Source organism: Hippoglossus stenolepis, chromosome 7, assembly GCF_022539355.2.
Source record: "Hippoglossus stenolepis isolate QCI-W04-F060 chromosome 7, HSTE1.2, whole genome shotgun sequence".
In the NCBI taxonomy this organism is placed as follows: Eukaryota; Metazoa; Chordata; class Actinopteri; order Pleuronectiformes; family Pleuronectidae; genus Hippoglossus; species Hippoglossus stenolepis.
Window position 1 is genome coordinate 21,426,854 of NC_061489.1, and position 21,770 is coordinate 21,448,623.

Consider the following 21,770-nt stretch of genomic DNA (forward strand, 5'->3'; position numbering starts at 1 on the left):
CTTCTACAGTTGTGGCTGCTACTGGAAAAAAGTGAAGAAAGAAAAGAGAGAAAAGGAGGAAAATGAAATGCACAGGAGGGACAAAGATGGAAAGTGTTCTCATGAGGGACAAACTAAATGAGAAGAGCCCTGGCAGCACTGCTGGGGTCAGAAAGCTCTGCTCCACCAATCACATCCCAGTTTTGACATTTAAAGTAGAGTTTGACAAATGGGTCTCTGCTAAGAACTGGGGCTAATTGGACTTATTGAATATCTCCTACTGATTATATAACATGTAAAATGTCAAAGGGCACAGGTGTCCCTCGCTTCCTGCGTGTCTCTCAGAGGGCACAAATATCTACCTGTGTTACTATTAACATTAAGAGAAGACCTGCAAAGGGTAAAGAGACTCGTAATTGCATTTCCATGTAGGACGGTAAAGGCCAGACGCATATGAAAGCCGTTCAAATGGCAAAGGCTGCAGCAAGAGACAAAGCTGCTTGCAATATTGTTAATGCCAGTTTCATTTCATTCAAAGTGTCTGTTCTTCACGAGGCTGAGACGAAGAGGGACTTTTTGACGAGATGCTGACGACACTGGCAGACACAATCAAACGAGGCACAGACGAATACATGTACTAGTATGAGCAGTTATTACAAGTGCAGACTGAATTTTAATATAATCTTGCAATAACACCACCAAGGCTGCCTCCTTGGCCTTTCAAAGAGTTTTTTAATGGGTGTAAAATAGCGTGTTAAATGTGGTTGGGTTTAATTTAATAGATCAAATGTCTTTGTGTATTAAATTAAAATGTCATACTTGGCTACATACAATCTGTTTTTAATTTATCGCACTTCTAAACAACTGGTTTTTACTACTTTGGTCTGTGGCCTTCCACCAGTTACATTTTGTCTTTTGGCATTGGTTTCCAAATTAATTTTGACGCTCTTGTTTTAGTTTCTCGGTTCAAAAGGGATTAGTCATCAGATGACAGAGCGGGGGAATTAACTGTTTAAATATTTCAGGCCAAGGCTTCTTTCACAAATCTATGAAGCATTCACTGTGTTTTCAAGCTGTCAGACTCTGCACAAAATGCAACAGTAGCCTAGAGGTGTGAAAAACAAGTTTGAGATCCTGGATCAGCTGGGAATAGATGGAAAGTGCAGGAAAGCAAATGAGAGAAGCTCTGCTCTCCACTCACTCAACAACTGCCACTGAGACGCTCCGAAGCCAGGAGTCAAACACTGCGATTGTGTTGGGCAGCTCCCAGGTGTGAATGTGTGAAACCGTATGAATGTGAAGCAGCTACTTCCTGCAACGGAACGAGTGTGTTCTGCAAACTTTCACTGGATGAATATACCAATGCAGGGAACAGTATTTTTAAAGTAACCTCTGACTTTGAGTACACGGAATCTGTTGATCTCCTCTGAACTCATGTGAAGGCTTTAGTTTGCATGGACACTAATTACCTGACATTTGACCTTATTCTGAATAAGAAGTTTACATGAGTTGCAAATAGAATATTCATATTCCTGTTTAGAAGTTAAAGAACATAGTCTGATTATGACTCATGTCAACATTACATCCACTACGTCTGAATTTTACAACCCCAACCTAATGAAGTTTTAATGTGCGATTCTGTTTTAAACCCTTTTGAGAGTTTTTCATTGACTCAAAACAGTGAGAGATTCAGTATAAGTACTTTTACTCATTCTTATAATACTAATAAGAATATATACAGTATATATTTAACGTTCATGTTAGCATTTCTTCTTTACAGTTACACTTCTTGTAACAGAAGGTTCAATGAAGGAAAGCCACAGTAGCTGAGCCCAATGCACACACAGCCTTTTGTTCATACATCCAATTTTTCTGTGGCTAATAATTCAAATACCCCTCAAACAACATAATGCAGGTACAGCTCAGAATCACCTTTACATGACACATTAAAACACATGTAGCTTACGAAAACAGTGTGTGCAGAAACACCGATGTGAATAATGACAGAAGTTCAAAGTTTCCTCTTTAAACTGTTGAGGGGGTCAGAGAGGGCACGGGGATTTAATGAGCAACCCGGATGGGGGTTTCCTCCTTTGAAATGTCCCCTCTTTTCCTGTCTAACCCCTCAGCTCCAACCCCCCGCAACACACATAAGAAGGAAAACACATCATAAGGTCACAGCGAGTTCTTATCGCGGGTAATGCATTGTCCAGCGGAGCAAGACTGTCCACTCTAATCACGGCGTCTACATTTCTGGGGGCCGAGTGAGGTTAATTTACCTTTCAGATGAGAATACATGGTAAGCTGTTTAAAACGCAGCCACTAATAGAGACAGGGGCGACAGGGTAGAAAGGGCAATGAGATTTGACCCACAGCCTCGATGGATTCCCAAAGGACCTCTTTGAAATGACTCCTATTTTTGATCTATTCTTCTCAGTCAGCTACACGCAATATGTAGACTGAATAATGGTTGTACTGCTGGTTTCAAATAGAAAAGTTAGTCTGTGGGAAAACGGCAAATTGTTGCTGTGTTTGAAACTAAAATACACGACAGAACAAGTTGGAAATGTACTATTTTGTATGATGTATTAGTAACAGCACTTTTAAAGTCTTAGCTACCACTCAAACACTGATCATAACAAGCCACATTAACTCATTCACACACACAGCGCTTTTCCTATCCTTTGACATGCAGACTGGAGGAGCCAGGGATTGAACCCATGCACCTCTGTTTAGTGGATGACCCGCTCTACCTCCGGAGCTGCAGCCGCCCACTAGTTATCAACAGATATATTGTTGTACCTGAAGAAGTCTTCCTGGCCAGGCTGAATGTGGCAGGTTCCTCCGTTCGAGCAGGGGAAACTAATGCAGGCGTTGATGGGTATTTCACAGTTTTGACCCTGGAGAAGAAGAGAAGACAAGGCAATGGAAAGACGTTAATGAGTGAATGCAGGGATTTTCTTTTTATTCTGCTCCATCACGGCTAAAAAAAAACCCCAGTCTTTTACGGAGTCTCGCTGACGCAGTGGTTATGGATGAGGGAGATGATTCCTCCCTCTGGCTCACTATTACACTCTCCTCTCCCTTAATGGTGTTCATCACCCTTTACACGGACGTGCAACAAGCAGGAGCAGTAATAAGCCACTTGCTAATGATGGAAAAGAAGTCTTACCAGGTGGTGCAGGAGTAAAAGTACTCGCCCACTACCACAGGCACTGAATACAGTTAGCATTTCTTCTGGGGTCAGAAGCTGATGAGGAATCTTATCAACAATTATGTATACTAGTTTATATTTTCAACCAAGAAAGAGCTCCCTTCTGTTAAATTATATTCAAATATACTGTAAATATGATATAACAAATATTGTGTATTATTGTTTTACAAGTTGAGAAGCTGAAGTTGTTATTTTTCCATTGCAATTAAAAGTAAAATCTTTCAGCTTTAGGGTCACAGATCTTTGAATATGTTAGCTGTGGTGAAAGAAAATAGCCTGAAGAGAGATCGAGGGTTGAATACATCTATTCTGGTTGATTAATCTAAAAAAAAAAGCAACAATTTACCAATCAATTCAATTCACAGTATTGTTTTTGTTTCTGTCTCTCTTTCACAAATACACACAATGACCTTTACGAACAATCACAAATGTACATTATGTACACACACACTCTACAGGCACACATGAACGTGTGCCACAGCCCACTTCTTTGATTCATCACTGTTCTAACCACACACACCTGTTTTCTGAATAAACAGCTTTCACTTGGAATCTGAGACACATACACACACAGGGCGGCTGGAGTTTGGATGGATGCTCCCACACACACACCTACACCCACACACCCACACACACACACACACACACACACACACACACACACAAGCACATTCGCTCCACATCGAACCCTGAGGCTGTTGTTTTAATTTCCAACCACCAAACCTTTGGCCACCAACACACACACTTCCTCTGATCAAGGCTGAGCCTCAGATGTTTACTCTTGTTTTCTCTCTCCATCCATCTTCATTACTTACTCCTCTCTTTTCTCTTTTTTACTGCGTGGCTCTTTTGTTCCGTTAACGTATTTTTTCATTCCACCTTCTTCTTTCTCACTATTAGTTTTCTCCGTATTTCTCTCAATCAGCCTTTCCTGCTGCATTGCTTTCTTTTTCCTTATGTATCCACCTCTTTCCACGAACCCCTCATGTCTTCCCTCTCTTTTTCTCCTTCCCCTTCTCCCCCTCCATCTTTTGTCCTCTGCTGCTCCTTCTTTGATTTCTCTAACACATTTTAATTAATGTTTTCTCAGTGGACACCGTCAAAGAAAGACAAACATACATAAATATATATACACGCACACGCACACACACACACACACACACACAGCCTGTTTCCTAGTCTGTGACCTTGGCAAGTGATGTTTTAATTAAAAGCGAGACGAAGGCTTTGTCCTCCTGTAAAAGGTTGTGAGGTGTCTGTGCACATGAGATCACAAGTGTATCTTTAAAGTGCTTGTACACAGACAAACACACACACACACAGAGGCATGAACCCACAGCAAACGGGTGGGTGTATAGATGATACACGCACACATAACACACACACACACACACACACACACACACACACACGCTTTCAGTGCAAATCACCCTCTCAGTAGTAGGTTTGCATGTTTGCACCGTTGCACCACCAGAACATAATCTAGGTGCACCCAAAGTCTTTCACTTCGCCTTTTGGCACCGCAATAATACACCAATTATACCTTTTCTTGACAGTTGCCATATATATTGGTAATTTCCTAACTAGGACTGGATATCGCCACTGATTTCCAAAATCAATTCGTTTCCAATTCACAAGGTTTCGATTCAATTTCAGATTCAATTAAATATCAATTTATTTAGGGATATTTCATTGTACAATATCAATTTTAGTTGCATTATTCACACATGCGACCAAATTGGTGGCCCTCTGGAGCCCTGAGGAGTCTGGACAATTATCACACCCTTTGTCTTTTGATCAGTCGATAGCTCCAGTGCAGCCAGCTGGAGTCATCATTTCTCTATCGATGAACAGACAGGTACATTATGCATGTGAGGCCAAAGCTAAGCCTGATAATACTGCTAATGCCACAGGCTTATGCAGCGTGGCTATCCATCAAGGATACTTTTCACACACGCAGCCAATTCTAGCATAAGTTACATTTTTTCCCCTTCTGCCTTGGCTGTTCGATTCCATAATTCAGAAGCTTTAAAATACTGATGAACCGCTGGATAATGGCTGGCGAGCTGACAGTGTAGGTGAAAGCCAAAAGGGAACAAGACGGCAACATCGTCAGGTTAAAGCACTGATTTCTCCTGCGTTTACATCTGCTCCAATATATTTTCACTCTTCATTAAAATGTGTGTGACAGCAAAGAGGACAGTAGAGCTGATCCACATAACCAAGATGGACCACGGCAATGTAGTGCAAACGAGGCATCGACTGAAATGCATCAGCTATTGACTTTTTAATTTATCTGTATGTATATGAAGGTAGCTGTTAGCCAAAATGTCGTCTGGATGTAAAACACCTCCAAGAAGTACCACTGTTTGTGTCTCGTGTGGAGAAATGTTCAACTTGTGTGATAAAAGAAACTGGTATGACTGTAACAGAAGACAGAGTCTTGGCCTGGATTTATCTGCTGCCTACAACAGAAGCCCCAAAATATTGACTGTTGCCCCTAGAGGCTAATTCATTGTCAGGCGTTTGCAAATTGGCTCCAAGATTGCAAATTTTAAGGAAATATTGATCGCCAAATGTGCAGTTTCATTCCGATATCTTTAATATTTAGTGAATTGAGTGCTTTTGAGATTTACTTTATACAAAGAACAATTCCACTACACCTAGTATTAGATCTTAGGTTTCCCCCTTAAATTTAAAAGTATCTCCCTCTGCTCTCACCTTGAATCCATATGGACAGGTGCAGTGGTAGGTTCCAGTCGACTCAGAGACACAGGTACCGTTGTTTTGGCACGGCGCCCCCAGGCAGGGGGCGCATTTCGACATCAGGCTGATGTCTACTGGACCTGAGAGAGATAACACAAACAGAGGCAGATGAGAGCAGGACGACACTGTGGGGAAATGGAGGGAAAAAGATAAGAACAGCAGAAAGGGAGCGAAGGAGTGTCAGCGGAGAAGACATACATATTTACTCATGCTGCACTAAACACACTGCTGCAGACTTCAGTTAATGGAGTGTGTGCTGAGAGAAGGCCTCACAGGGGAAGGAAAGTGAGAGCTCAGGAGAACAAGAAATTAGATTTTCTTTCACAGGCCTGTATAAGAAAGAGGAAGAAGCGATGATGTGAGGTTCTTCTGATTTGATCTTATTTATTCGTATTTACCTTTACACTGAAATCTGTTGAGCGGTGTGGTGAGCAGGAGCCTGTCAGCCATGTCAGGAGGTCCGGTACAACGAGCGATTCCTGTTCAAAAGCACAATTTATTGAGAAAGTGCAAAACATACATGACAATTTGTCTTATTCTTCATTATATGAAATGTTGTTTGGAGGTATTTCGATGACGTCTCCTTACCAGGCTCTTTAAAACCAGCCTTGACCCACTGGGAGAGCCAGCGCAGGTCACAGTTACAGTACAAGGGGTTGGCACCGAGAGCCCTGAACAAACACAAACACACAATTTACTGGACAATTCACACAACACTTGCATACAAACAGAAAAGCGGACATATGGGGTCGTACTTACAGGTGGGACAGAGCGGTGAGGTGGTTGAAAGCTCCTTCTGGGATAGTTGAGAGGTCGTTGCCATGGAGAGTCCTGGAGGAGAGGAGAGTTAACATGGATATTAAACTCAATTTTTACCTTGTTCAATATTCAAGAGCTCGCTTTTGACTCGTTTTATTGTGTGACTTATTCTATTGTGTAATTAATTAATTTGGTCAAGCATTTACTTTGTTGCAACCAGGAAAATAATGTGAAACTGCACATCTGACTTTTGAATTCATCCCAGAATGGTTCTTCCACCTTCCTCATCGTCTTCACTTCTGGATAATGCTTTTTTACTGCTACTCTACTTATTGTGACACTGCTGCTGATATTAACTGACTGTTTTATATTTAGATCAAAAGCTTGAAGCTGTGTTAACATCATTTCCACAGATAACAATTCACAGTTTACAAATCAAACAATGAATATTTTCAGCATCGCATCCATCATATTAGAGTTAAATGAAACTGACGGCCCCGCGGCCTAATACCCAACTTCCAGCTAAATAATACAACTGGTCCGACTCTGACTTGCCGCCTGCTAAATTATTTAGATTATTTGTGGTTCCTCAGCTGCAGACACACCATCATCCCCTTTTATAATGGAAAAAAATACATTATTTATGAAAGAATAACACAAAATAAACAGAAAGCTTATTTTCATTGTTGGGCAATAAAGCTTGTCCTGGTCTCTGAATGGAATATTAGCTGCCTCATATGGTCCTGTAGCAGACAGTGGTGTGTGTGTGTGTGTATAGAAAAAAACACAGGGACAAACTGCAGGCTGTGATGTGTATCAGTGTGAGGATGTGAATTTTTGTTTTGTACCTTTGGGTTTTCATGTACATGTTTGTATGCTTAGATGTGTGTGTTCGTGTGTTCAAAACTTTTGTCTCCAAGGGCTCATGGACTGCAGACTGTGTGTGTGTGTGTGTGTGTGTGTGTGTGTGTGTGTGTGTGTGTGTGTGTGTGTGTGTGTGTCCTTTGAGTCTCACAATTTAAGTGTGTTGCCTGCTGGATATAAGTTCACATTCCATTAGAGCACAGGGCTGTGGCAGGGGACAGCTCAGCTATCAAACCACCACTATTGGAAAAGTGTATGTGCGTGTGTGTGTGTGTGTGTGTGTGTGTGTGTGTGTGTGTGTGTGTGTGTGTGTGTGTGTGTGTGTGTGTGCGCACGTGTAAATCAGTGTGTTCATGTTCGTGTAAGTGTGTAATGTGCAAATATTTGTATGTGTCTGCTCTCTTTTGTACAACTTTGTGCTCGTATGTGTGCTTTATGTCTTAACATGTTTGTGTGCATCTTTGTGTGTGTTCCTGCATCTATGTACGATGGTCTAACAGCCCCCGCACACGGCTTGCCCAGAGGGGGTTGTGGGTAATGAGGAAGTGACAGTGATGGCTGCTTGGCAACCAGTTGCTATGCGGGGGCAGAGAGGGAGCAGTCCCCACGGCAACATCAACTAAAATGAAAGGAAGGAAGGAGGGAAGGATTTTTAAAAAAGCGATCACTAAACTTCAGCAAGGTGGAGGCCTGGTAAAGGATAAAGTCAATACGTGGAGAAAAGGCCAGAAACAAAGCCGACTTTTTCTTTCTGAACAAATCGAGGTGGAAGAAATGTCCACAGAGAGGAACACAAGGCTCAGGAATCAGATTTCTCAGTTATTTCATGGTTTCATGTTGAGTTTTCAGCTGAAAGTTACTGTCATAGAAATTTGATATTTAAAAGTAGTAGTTGCAGTTCGGGAAAACAGGTTTTCTTGTCGCCTTTAAGTGAACAAACCAGAAATTATTTCAACCATAATTTCATCTAATAAAGCAAAAAATCACTGTTGAATAAACAGTGATAACACAGCATTTAAAATTCTACATGTTGCTCGTATTAGAGTCAAAAGTAAATTCTGTCCATGACCATTTAAGTTGCAAGTTTTTTTCTGTGCTAATACTTGTGTGTATTTTCATGTTAATGTGTGTTTACCTACATTTATATCTATCTGTGTGTGTAGATGGCCAGACAGCAATATTTACGCGCAATTTGTGCGTGTGTGTGTGCGCGAGCGTGGGTTAGTGAGACAGAGGGTGGACAACCAGATGGATGACTGAGGACACAGAGGCTGAAGGTCGATTCATCAAACACAACATTGGGCGGAGAGAGAGAGAAAAGGAGGAGAGGATGGATGGAGGAGAGAGAAGGAGAGACAGAGTGAAGGGACAGAGTGGGGGGGAGATGGAGCGCAGCATGCAGACACAGAGGGAGCATTAAAGAGGAGATGAGAGATGGTCACTTTTATCTCCTTCAGAACCCTGAAACAACAAATGATCGGGCGGCTGCTTCTCATTTTGTGACTGGCTCTCAACGTGGCCTGACACCGGGGGGACGATTAAACTTTAATTTCACTCAGTACTATAACTAGCAACAGGGAGTGTTGAATATTGAATCCACTGCGGCACTTGAAGATGAAGCTTGCTACTCACAGCAGGCGAAGTGACTTGAGGCCGTCGAAGGCATGGACCGGGATGCAGCGAATCTGGTTATAGCTCAGGATGCTGAAAGACAGAGGACATGAGCAAGGTCAGGAGACTCAGTTTGTAACTTAGGATGTTGTTTTTATACATGTTAGTTCTCTTGTACATATTCATTTTACATTCATTAATTCTATTTTAGACAATTCCCCATAGAGAATAAAAGAGATAAAGAGGAAAGAAGACGTGAGAGGTGAAGCAGCAGATTTGGTTTTACAGAAACTCAGAACCTGTAGCCAGTGTATGTGGAAACATGGATAATTAACAAGGGGGCACATGTTTAATGAAGTGGAAAAATTAGGTAAAGGTGACAAAACGAATCAGACGTGTTTGAAATGTCAAACTCCCACAGCACAGTTATGTTTTCCTCTTTTAAAACTGTCAATGAACCAAAAATAAGTTCAGGAATAAATGAACAAAAGGGGAAAACCCTTTAAGGCCAGGATTCCACTCATGGTCAAATGTTCCAGGGTAATTCTTTTAACATAATCTAGCATGGAGCCTGATAATGATCCTGTTCACGTCCCATCCACTTACATGGAGGAGGTGGTATTCATGACTTGTACTGCAACCCACTACCAGGTCCTTCAGTTTTGGGGAGCCCTCATGTCGTCTATCTTTACATACAGTCTATGGTTTAAGCCTGATATGTATCTTTAAGACAACGTTGATTCTAAGCAGGTTTTGTCTAATGACGCTCAACATAATCACACCTACTGATTATCGAGAGGCGTCAAAGTGTCTCAGAGGAAACAGGGAAAATCTTTTAGATCTTTTAGACGTCAAGCTTTGGGTTAACAACTGGTTGTTAAACGTTAGAGCAACAATCCCCACAGCCAGCAAATCCACAGATTAACTAAAAGGCTGTAAAAACCAATGTAGAAAGTGAAACATTCTCCTCCACCTCCACTATGTGAACTCTTGGCAATGTACCCTTGAGCAAAGCGTTCAACACAGAGAGTGTTCCAGCGATGCTATCTGGGGGCTAACAGTAGAAGTCTGTGGTTGCACTGGGCAGCTCCCGGATGTGAATCAGTGCAACTGTATGAAATATGAAACAAGGAGTCGCTGGATAAGAGCAAATGGGCTCAGTCAACCTTCCCTGGACACATGAAAGCCAGATGATGTAAAAACCATTTAATACACAAAAAAAAGAAGTAAAAAGAGAGACACAAACTAAAGAAAATGAATGTGTATGAGAGACAGAATGGGAGTAAAGCAGATTTTAATTCAGCAGGGTCACTGAGGCAACATCCGAACCAATATGTTTTCTTTTTAAAACAGCATTTGAGCTCAGTATCAGTAATAATCCACACAAACACGCCTGAAATTGTAAATCACAATATATCGCACTGTGGCTTTTTGTTTTTTCTCTCCGAACCTGACCAACCGTGACAGGCATTCTGTTTTTTGTTTTTTGAACATGATGTTTTCACCGATTAGGGTAAAAAAGGAAGTAGGAAGCCAAGCCAATGTGACCGAACCCAACCCAAATATTGTTTCAAAGTTTTTGTCTGAACACGGCCCAACCCATCAGGTCTCGACGGGCTCAGGGTCAGATATACACTCTCTAATTCTCACACACTGGGGCGTGGGAAGCAGATTGTTGCTTAGTTACAGAAAATACTACAAACCAGAAACAACGATGGCAAAAAGTAAGGTGAGAAATTTCTTTTCTTGGACTGACTGAGAGTGTTAACAGCGTTTTGCCTTCACCACTGGTAGCTGAGCCGTGACGGAGTTTTCAAAAATAAAAGGGGCCCAACAGTTTCTAAACTTCTCAATTTTAGGTGCTTGAAAACTCTTGAGTAGAGTGGACGGCAGACGCAACGGTAGCAACCGTGATGTTTAAGAAAATTAAACGTAGTAGTGTTAACGTAGCCTGAGTGAGTGATGAAGAAGTGAAAAATAAATCTTTATGAGCTTTCTGAAGGGATGCATATTATGAAAGAGATGAAGGAAGAGGATGATACAAGAGGAAGATGCAAGCAGAAGACAAGAGGTTAGAAGAAGCAGATGAGTAAAGAGATACTTGGAGGACAGAGGTGGAAAAGCTATAAGAAAACACGAGAGAAAAGAGGGTTGACAGAGAAGATGAATCAGTTTATATAAGTAAACACTTATTTCTAGAGGTTTTTAACCCTAACACTTGCACACACACAACTTTGATATGACGTTGGATCGTGGGCGGACTGTGTAGTAACTTACAGTGTTGCTAGCTGCGTCATATTGTTGAAGGTAAACTGGGCCAGGGTGCTGATGCTGTTGTTGCTCAGGTCCCTGCGTAGATACAAACATGTCGTAAACATACAAACACAAACGTGCCGTTCGTAGTACATATATACATGATGAGGTCTTTAAACTGTCTGCACAACACTTTAGTGTGTGTTTTCTTTTCAAGGTTACGTGAACAGTACATACACCAGTGACAGCTGCTTCAGGGATGCCAGCTCCTTGGGCACAGATGTCAGCATATTACCCTCCAGGTAACTGCAAGGAAAAAGGTGCATAGTTAATGTAGGATGTATTGCACACACACACACACACACACACACACACACACACACACACACACACACACACACACACACACACACACACACACACACACACACACACACACACACATTTTTACATTTTGGTTTCTACATTAAGACGAAGCAATGAAAGAATGGAGGAACACAGCATCTCAATAAATTATTTTTTTTAGTAAAGAAAATGTTTCTTCTCATGATTTTCACACTGATGTCATCTTGTGTTTGCTCATACACTGCTGTGCATGTTTCTTAAAGCTCTGCAACCTTTTCTGCACAAGTGGAAGATTCTTCTGCAGAAGCCTTAAACACATTCTGTTATCCAACCTCTGCAAATTCACTATACGTTTAGGATGTGAGAAGCAACACATCAAACTCCACACTCATGCACACACACACATTTTATGATCCACTGGTCTGTGCTCCTCACTCTCTCAGGTCATAAGTAGGTCATGTGGACAGTATGATGGAGCATCTTCTTCAGTTTGATCAATACCTAATCACTGCTATTGACCCCACAGAGCAGGCCTATTTCATAGCTACAGGCCTTTCTGTGCGGGTGTGAGTAATAATTCACCTTTACTAACAGAGATTCTCTTCCTACACTTTTCGAAATTTCACAAATCTCACTTTTTTTTTCACGCTTTTATAATCCTTCATAAAATGCAGCATTATGGGCATTTCCTTTTTTGGCATCTTTCTTCAAAACAAATATTTTTTTATAGTCTTAAAATAAAAGACAAAACGTTTTACAAGTTGTAATAAACTGGGAAATCAGAAGCCAAATACATGATTGAAATTATTGGCAAAGCTTTTAAAAAGTGTAAATAGTGGACTGTAGCTACTGTAGAGAGATTTTGTACTTTTCCAACACTGTATTTTGTCAAAGTATTTTAAAGAATATTTTTTAGGAAAACACCCAAGGACAGTTTCTGGTGTCGCTCTCGGCTGTTGGGAAATAGTCTTTCTTCCTTACTCTGTTTTCTGTAATACTACACAAGACAATAATCGACTGCATGTTTTATATTTACTGTAAATATATTTTAAATATCTGTGGTGACTCATAGATTCATGACATCAACATCTAAACAAACACATAAACACACAAATACCTGCAGCGAGTACTCTGCAGGTATAAACTCATTAAATCACAGGAATATAGAGAGAGTGTGTGTGTGTGTTTATTCACCTAATGTTTTGTTAGATCCTGGAGCTGCATAGGGCAAACTGCTGCATCAATATTGCACTGCAGCAACGTGTGTGTGTGTGTGTGTTTGAGACTGTGTGTGTGTGGTTGTGACGTTGCATGTAGTTGGGGACAAAATACCTGGTTTTGCTTATGTGCATGAAGATGTTTTCTGTTACATTTATATGTCTGTATATTTGAACAAGTACAGATCCTTGCATTTGAGTTTGTTCTGTGTGTGTGTTTGTGTGTGTGTGCGCGCGCATGCATGCGTGACTCACAGCTCGGTGGCGTCCTTGGGAATGCCCTTGGGCAGAGAGTGCAGCCCTCTGTTGCTGCAGCGCACCACGCTGTCTGAGCACGTGCAGGCGTCAGGACAGCCAGACGTAGGAAGACAACCATTATCCTCAACACCTGGAGAGAGAGAGTCACGGAGAGAGGGATATTAGAGAGAGACAAAAGAGAAGGAAGAGAGGGATCAAGAAAAGGATGGAGACTTAAAAGTGGACAGAGATGACACAGAGAAAAAGGGGCAACAGACTGAGGAGAAAGGGGGAATGAAATAAAACAGACAGAAAGAAAGATAGAGGTTGGGAGAGGCAAGGGCAAAAAAAAAAGGAGAGAGCAAAGAAGAGATAAAGGAAACGATAGAAAAATATAAAAACTAAAGTTAATTCCAGCCTAAGCTCCTTTTATGAGTAATTTATAATCCATATCAAATGAGTAGAGGCCATTAAATCAGCTGCACTTGTGCTTCAACATCTGGCTCAGGACCTGCAGGCAGGTCGCAGTAGGCTAATATTAAAACCCTTTAGATGACTCTGGATAAATACTGAACAGATGTTGATAGGATGGGCTTTGAAAACTCATGTCAATACGGCCACAAAATAAAAAGTTGCAACATGCGGCAGTCGTTAATCTACCTGCATTGTTTTCGTACCAAGATGTAAAAATCCTTCAGTTAAAGATAATATTTTATTTTTTCTGTATAAAACATGACTTCATACTTATCTGAACATTTAACCTTTTTACGACTTCTTCATTAAAGATTAAAGAACCGGCAATTTGTAAATGCTAATTCTGTTTCGTTTCATCTTTAAAAATCTGTTTAGACTACGCGACTATGTGTCACACACACACCCACCAACACATGGCACGCACGAAAACCCCTGTGAATGATCGTAATCATTCCAGCACTACGCGATAAGACGGATCAGAGACTGGAACGTTGTTCTTGGCCTCAAACTGCTTCAATTTTCTTGACTGACAGACAATCTCACACACACACACAGCTTTAATCTAGCGCTGCCTTTTGTAAATAGTTGAACTGCGGTCCCAAATGTAAAACACGTTGAGTTAAAACCATAATGAGGGATAATGAAGAGTGGACACGAAGCCAATGACAACACAACTGCAATCTGAGTCGGTGTGTGTGTGAAAGAAAGTGAAACAGGAAAGAGAAAAGCCAATTTTTTGCTCATGTGTGCTCATATTTTGCTGTTTTTGCCTCTGTGCCAATACGCTGCCACATCCTTACATGTGAGTGTAGGTGTATGTGCACATTGTGCAGCAGAGTTCGCTGCACATTCCGTTTGTTAAATAGCAATCTCCCTCTGTCCTTATGGCCATTTTCTTATTCTCTTTGTAGTTTTCTAATTGTGCTCATGTCGCAATGTCTAATAAATTGGAGCTTAGGTTTCCCAGTGTGGAGCGCTGTGCTCACGAGTACATGTCTGTGTCTTATCTAAAGTGTGGAGCTGTGTAGCGAGTCCACGGGGATGTAGAGCCGTGGGCTGACTCACTCTACAGTTGGCTAATTGAACTAACATCTAAATCTGTGCTAAATATCTTCTCACAAATTCAATTAACTTTACCTTTCCCTTGGCTGCCTCTGGACAACTCAACAGCCATCATAGTCAACTTTAAATAGACCGGACATGGGGACCTGGGTTCTATACGAGTGTGTTTCTGTGCTTTTGTTCTTTTGAGAATCAATTTCAGATTATGGACATTTCAGCGTCGCCAAGAGGGGACGTTGCTCCTTTCTGGTGTTAGTCAATCAATCCTTTGTCTATGTCAGAGAATGGATATTTAACCTGCTTTTAATGGTAGTAGTTTTTAGAGCATTTCTGTGTACATTGTATATATGATATGGTTGTAAAGTCCATGTAAATACCAGTCTTAACCATTTCAAAGTCAAGTGTGTGCAGCTGAGTGAGTTTGAAGGTGGAGTGTGTGTGTGTGTGTGTGTGTGTGTGTGTGTGTGTGTGCTACAACAATAAATATTAAGATCTGATACAATCTTAGCGTTTCCGCTCTTGAGCCAACCCAGCTAACTACTTTCCAAACTCATTTTCAGTAAATGGTTGCAGCGCAGCTACAGGAAATTAGAAAAGTGTAATGAATGCAGAGAAACTCAGGAGGGAGAGAGACGCAGAACCCGATACAGAGACCGGGCGAGTTTGAAGTGTGAAGCCATAAAGACAGAAAAAAAGGGGGAAAAGGGGAAGAAAGAAAGATGTAACAGACGGGACAGCCAGACCACACTTTGCTTATGGCGTCAAAGCCGAGGGCCTAAGTAGCTATAGGCAGGCATCGTCGTGGTAACAGCAACGTCACTGTAAAAAACCACAAGCTGATGTCATCCGCGGCTGCTGTTTGCCAGTGGTTACTGATCATTCTGTCCTCACGATACCCGGCTGACCGTGTGTGTATATCTGCTGACTAAACACATCCCATAATGGAATATCTGGACAGTTTGTTTCACAGAGACAAGAATCCAAACTGTTTTGACTTCAGTCCAGAACAAACCAAAAGACGTGAAGTACCTGAGGGTGTCACACGATTCCACTGTGATGTCATTACATTCCCTCTGTGAACAATTGATTTTCCTTTTTTGGTCTTTTGGGAGATTTAGAAATTGGGGCCTCGCCTCAACACACTCATTACAACTTGCTCTGGGAAAAAACCCTGATGTAATCATGTAGATGCAACATGGAACAGAGTTTTCTCTCCTGACCTTCTGTTCTCCAACGGACGCTGCACTGCAGTCGACTCCTTTAGAGCTATGTGCTGCACAATGGACTTTCTCTGAGTCACTGTGTATTGGACATTACCATCTTTCTTTAAAAAGTGTAGAAAGCACTCAGTTATTAGGATGAGTAAACACGATACAAAGACATTTAATGTACCTTTCAATCCCTCGACTCATGCTCTTATCTGTGGAGGACACATGGCTGTGGACTGACACGTCATTTGTTTCAGGCTGTCACCTTTGTGGCTTCCTGACAATCCAGTGTCATTTCAAATTCATATGGGATTTACAGCCACATCACGTCTGTTGTTAATTCGTGGATTATGTCTAAGCCCTGATATTTCAAATTGTTTTCATGGAATTAAAGCAAAAAAACAAACAATTATTCTGTTGTAAGGGACAGAACGAGGGGCTCACCGTCACATGTGAAGTCAGGGTTTGCCACGTCCTGGATGGGGATCTCCTTCAGGAAGGCTGGTTTCTGACAGCGAGGGTTTCCACTGACCACCCGGGTCTTCTTCAGCCACTGACCGAGCCAGGACAGGTGACAGTCACACACGTACGGGTTGGACAGGAGGTTGCTATGGAAATACACAGGGACAGTAAGACAGAGACAGAAGGAAATTGTTGAAACAGCGTCGATCAAGAATAACAGGAACGGACAGCAGCTCTGGCAGCTTCGTTGCTGCACAGTTGTAGCTACACTACATCCTTTTTTTCCTCTACAATCAAATTAATTTGCAATATAATAAATGAATCATGGCATAAAAAAAATATTTTTCTTTGAATTCTGTGAATAAGCAGGAACCTTCAATCTGAACAATCTGCACTAACTACATATTTACAGGAAGGACCAATGATAAGACTGAGGCTTTCAAAGAAGTGCTCGGAAACTGAAGACAGATCGAGGGCACAGAGCAAAAGAGAAAGATCATTAGCTACTTGTGCCAGGATCTATTTCTAATTATCATTTTTATAGTATAGTGTAGACTGGAAGCCATGAGGTAAACTGTGTTTTTTTTAGTCATTCATGTAAATAAGAACAAATATAGATAGAAGACAAAGACGGAGGAGGACGAGAGAGAACGGGAACAAAAGAGAGGCAAAGAGAAAAGGTTATCGGTTATTTTTATTCACTTTGCAAAGTTTGAGAGCCGCCGAGTGACAAAGAAAAGGTGGCAGGGTGAGAGAAATTGTAAAAGAGGAAGAAAAAGGAAGAAAAGGTCACCTGTCCATTTTATTCATTTCTGATCTCTCATTTCTCATTTCATTTGATCTCTCATTGCATTTTGTTGCTTTTATAAAACCACTCATGTAATATTAATGCCGAGCCACATTTGAACTGAATGCAGTGAACGTAGCATCTGCAGCACACACTAGAGAGGTGGTGGCACCTTAACGCCGCTCTCATCCACTCATTTTCTGGCACATCCAGGAGACAGTGAAAAATACAATTTACAAAGAATAATAATAAACTATAACAAAAATAAAATCAACAGGAAAATATGAGTTTAAAACTTATATTTTGTGCCACTTTGCCTCAGATCATGTCTCCTGCTGAACTAATAAACCTGAATGCTGCTGTTTGTGCTCGAGTATTAATGGTGTGCTGTTACCGATAGCGACGAGTTATTTCCTCATTTCCTTGTAATGAACTGACCTCGCTGCGTGGCTACCAGACGTAAGCTAAATCCCTTCCTTCCTTTGCAGAGTGTTAATCTTTTAATTAAATGGAAAAACTCTATAGGGAAACAATGCACTAAAAATGGAGGCAGATATTAGAAAGTGTAAGAGTAGAAAGAGGAAGAGAGTGAGTGTGAAAGAAGACAAAAAAAAAACAGGGGAAAGATAAGGAAATGAACAAAGGAAGAGTTAAAAACAGAGGGTGTAGAAATAAAAAAAACGTTCATCTTTCTTTCATGCCAAACTGCCGGCAGGTGTTGCATACGAAATCCAATGTTGCAACAAAGCCAATGAAAAACTAATGTTGAAAAATATGAATGGTGACAAATGACGGAGTGGGGGGAAATATAATATCTCTCCATTTGTGCGGTGATAATCACCAACAGCCCCAATGAGCAGTTTGAGTTTATGTAAAATGGGCTTCCATCCATTCTCCACCTCCGCTGTCCCTATTCTCCCTCTCTCGTCTGCCACCTTTCCTCCCAAAAGACCCGAGAAGAAACTGGAATCGAAGATGACAGGTACACAGCAGCGGAGAGAAAGAACAAGGGAGGGAAGCATGGAGGAAAGAAAGAGAGTAGAGAGGATGTGAGGAGACTCTTTTTTTTAAACTTGGTATGTCTCTGTTCGCCGTTGGAGAAACATATAAGAACCTGTAATGTTTTATTGACATGATAATGTATTATTTACAGCCTTCACATCTACGGGGTTAGAAAGTTGAAAAAATAGAAAACACTCCTCTCGCCTCTTTGCCTCATGCTCTCTGCTTCCTCACAGTAATGTTGTGTTGCAGGTTAAAGGTTGTCATGACTTTACTTCATGGCATTTCTCAATAATCAATATCTTCACACAAATTCCAAACTCACAACCACAGGAGAGAGGGAGATAAAACAAGAAGAAGACACAGAGGATAAAGTGAGAGAAAATAGTTTGGGGAAACACGCTGAGAGATAGAAGTAATAAGGGGATTGAAATAAACAAAACTGAAATATTCAAACATATAAAGATCAAGGACGGTCGTTGAATGCGACTCACATGGTGGACAGGGAGTGTAGGGTGGAGAAGGCTCCCGGGGCGATGCTGGTGATCCTGTTGTCGTACAGCGACAGGAGACGCACTGAGCTCAGACCTGTAAATGTGCTGTTGTCGATGCAGCTGATCTGGTTGCTCCTCAACATTCTGCAAACACAAACACCGAATATTTTGTAAATGATGGTGAAAAGCTAATTGTTTACACACATACTTTATCTTAAAATGATCTAATTAAAGGTTCAGTGTGTAGAGTTTAGTGACATCTAGTGGTGAAGTTGCATGTTGCAGCTGAATACCCCTCACTTCACCCTCCCCTTCCAAACATGAAAGAGAACCTGCGGTAACTTTCAATTGTCATAAAAACTCAAAAGGTGTTTAGTTTGTCCAGTTTGGGCTACTGTAAAAAACATGGCTGCCTCCATGGAGAAGACCCGCTCCCGATGTGAATATAAAGTATTTAAATATAAAAAGCTCATTCTGGGGGAAAGAAAATAACAAATTGTATAGTTTAGATGAAACACACTAGTGAAAACACATCTAGGATAATTTTGTCTTCAGTTTCTGCCAATAGATCCCTGTCAGTTAAATCTTACACACTGTGTATGGACTATATATATTTATATGCATTATAATTGTTGCACAAAGTTTTAAAAAGCTTTAAAATTAAACTGATGAACCAAGAATAGATTTTACTACATTTTTTAACTCGAGGGAGTTTTTCCGACAGGCAGTCGTAGTGTACGAAGTATCTGAATAAAAAAACTACATAATTTACATAATTCATGTGGATAAAAAGAGACAAAGAGGATGAAAGAACATAACTGATAATGACATGGACGAAAGATAAAACAGAAACTAGAGCTAAATTCAAACCAGTCCCCACAAGACAAAAGCGACAGACTCTGTAATATGACATTAGCTTTGACATTCAGTCATACGGGACCAGGCTAACCGAGTTAGTTAGTATTAGCGATCTCTGGGATGGGCTAACCTAGTTAGCAAAGCTATTACTGGAGCAGGGAGCCTCTTAACATAATACAGAGACAGCCATGATACCATTAGAGAGTCATTAGGCGGCATAGATATATACAGGATAGCATTAGCTAGTCATTACTGAGCATACACAGACAACACTGGCTCGGGGTTCTGTGCACTATCCTGTAACTCCTAATTGGACACCAGCCTATTTATGGCGGGCATCTAAATGAGAGGAATAACAATATGCTGTCATTAGCCTTGATTTCAGGGTAAGCGAGCAGACAATCCCGCCCATTTCTCTTCAGTTTGTGGAGGAAACAAGGTAATGAAGTTCACCACAAGTCCGATGGAAACACAAGTAACAGCGCTAGTGATGACCAGCGATGACCCGGTGGCCATTTTGAAGGAAAAATCTGAGCTCAGTACAAGAACAACTTAACCAGACGTAAATGTAGAAATAAAAAAATACTTTGATGTTGTACAAACACGTTTATTCAGGTTTTATGTGAATTATTGCTTCTGACATCTACTAGTATATCAGCAGTAGCCTACTTCCTTTATGTTCCTTATTATGTTTTTGTTCTGAGTATCCTTATTTTGTATTTGTATATTTATTAATGTTTATTTTGAAAATACACCATGTATTCTATTACTTTATATTATTCTTATTATTTTATTACTTTTAAACAATAATTTTTGTCATTATTAAAAGCGTCCCTGCAGATTTTACACAGATACACTCTTATAACCAGTGTGACAACCTACATGTTGAATCTACCCACATATACAACTGTGCACAATCACATGCACTGTTGTTAACAACTTACAGAGTTTTCAGGCCAGTGAGGCCCCTGAACATGCGTCCCTGCAGTCCAGTTAGCTTGTTTCCTGTCAGGAGCAGCTCCAGAACGCCAACCGCCCCATCGAACGCACCCTCACGAATGTCCCTCAACTTGTTGTTGCTCAGGTTGCTGCAGGATGAACAAAGAAATGACAGATTGAGCTGATTCTCACATTTAGGGTTTTTTGTGTTTGTCTTGATTTAATCCAGGATCGCCTTTGCAGAGAGACAACATAACCACATATGCAAACACAACATTCCCACTTTCCTAAAGTAATCACTCACAGCCATTCAACTAATAAATGTTATCCTTTTCTCTCTTTCATCTTAATGTCCTCGTTTTGCACATAGATATACTGATAACAGCCATTACTATAAAACACAAAGCACAAACGCACACACACATACACGCAAACGTACATGCACGCATGCATGCACACGCACAAAAGTAAATGAGACAAGTGGTCACAGACAACTGAAGACGATCACTATCTCTCTTCCTTGCAGAGACAATGAGAAAAATGAAAATGAAAAGAGCATTTGGCCACAGAGACAATAACTGGAGATGATAGCTATCACAACTACTGCAGCTTTCATTCATAGGTAGTTTTGTGCGTTTTCTTATCAGCGTCGGCTGAGAGGAGAGGAGATGGGAGGAGAGAAGAGGAGATGGGAGGAACAAAAAGCACATGAAGAAGAAGTAAAGAGTTAAATTAACAATTAAATAAATAGCAATGCAGACAAACTAAGAAACGGGAATGATAAGAGAGAGGTGATGGGAGGAGAGGAGGTGAAGAAGGGAGGGAAGGAATTCAGAAAAGGAAAATGGAAATGAGTGTGAGCCAATCTATATCGTCAGTGACACTGCTAGATGGTTAGCAATTTCCTCTCCAATAAATCAACTGCTGCTCTCTGGTCTGTCTTTCTCTATCTCAGTCTGACGCACACACGCACACAAGCACACACACAAGCACGCACACAAGCATGCACACACACACACACCTGAAGTAGGATAAGCACTGACTGTAAATCTGCAGCGAAGGCCCAACTTCTATTTCCATTCAATATTCACCTCCTCCATACCTCAGACCCGCCCTTCTCTCACTCTTTCTCAGTGACTCCTCTTCCTCTTCCTCACGCATATGTCTCTCTCATTTTCACTTCTCTCCTCTTTGCATGTTTTTTTTCCCATGTGCTTAATATCTTCTTCAACCTTGCTC

At 41.0% G+C, this 21,770-nt stretch overlaps 1 protein-coding gene across 3 annotated transcripts in view; it reads right to left on the bottom strand.

The window, feature by feature from the left end:
- Positions 1 to 21,770, bottom strand: part of slit3 (slit homolog 3 (Drosophila)) — a 229,262-nt gene that overhangs the window by 23,552 nt on the left and 183,940 nt on the right. For all 3 annotated transcript variants that reach the window (XM_035161697.2, XM_035161698.2, XM_035161699.2), the window contains 12 exons: positions 20,537 to 20,680; positions 18,735 to 18,878; positions 16,434 to 16,597; positions 13,264 to 13,396; positions 11,684 to 11,752; positions 11,471 to 11,542; positions 9,215 to 9,286; positions 6,719 to 6,790; positions 6,548 to 6,630; positions 6,358 to 6,438; positions 5,915 to 6,039; positions 2,782 to 2,879 (listed from right to left, as the gene is read on the bottom strand). In XM_035161697.2, coding sequence (XP_035017588.2) covers positions 2,782 to 2,879; positions 5,915 to 6,039; positions 6,358 to 6,438; positions 6,548 to 6,630; positions 6,719 to 6,790; positions 9,215 to 9,286; positions 11,471 to 11,542; positions 11,684 to 11,752; positions 13,264 to 13,396; positions 16,434 to 16,597; positions 18,735 to 18,878; positions 20,537 to 20,680 — 1,257 coding nt within the window. The remainder of the gene's footprint in view (positions 1 to 2,781; positions 2,880 to 5,914; positions 6,040 to 6,357; positions 6,439 to 6,547; positions 6,631 to 6,718; positions 6,791 to 9,214; positions 9,287 to 11,470; positions 11,543 to 11,683; positions 11,753 to 13,263; positions 13,397 to 16,433; positions 16,598 to 18,734; positions 18,879 to 20,536; positions 20,681 to 21,770) is intronic.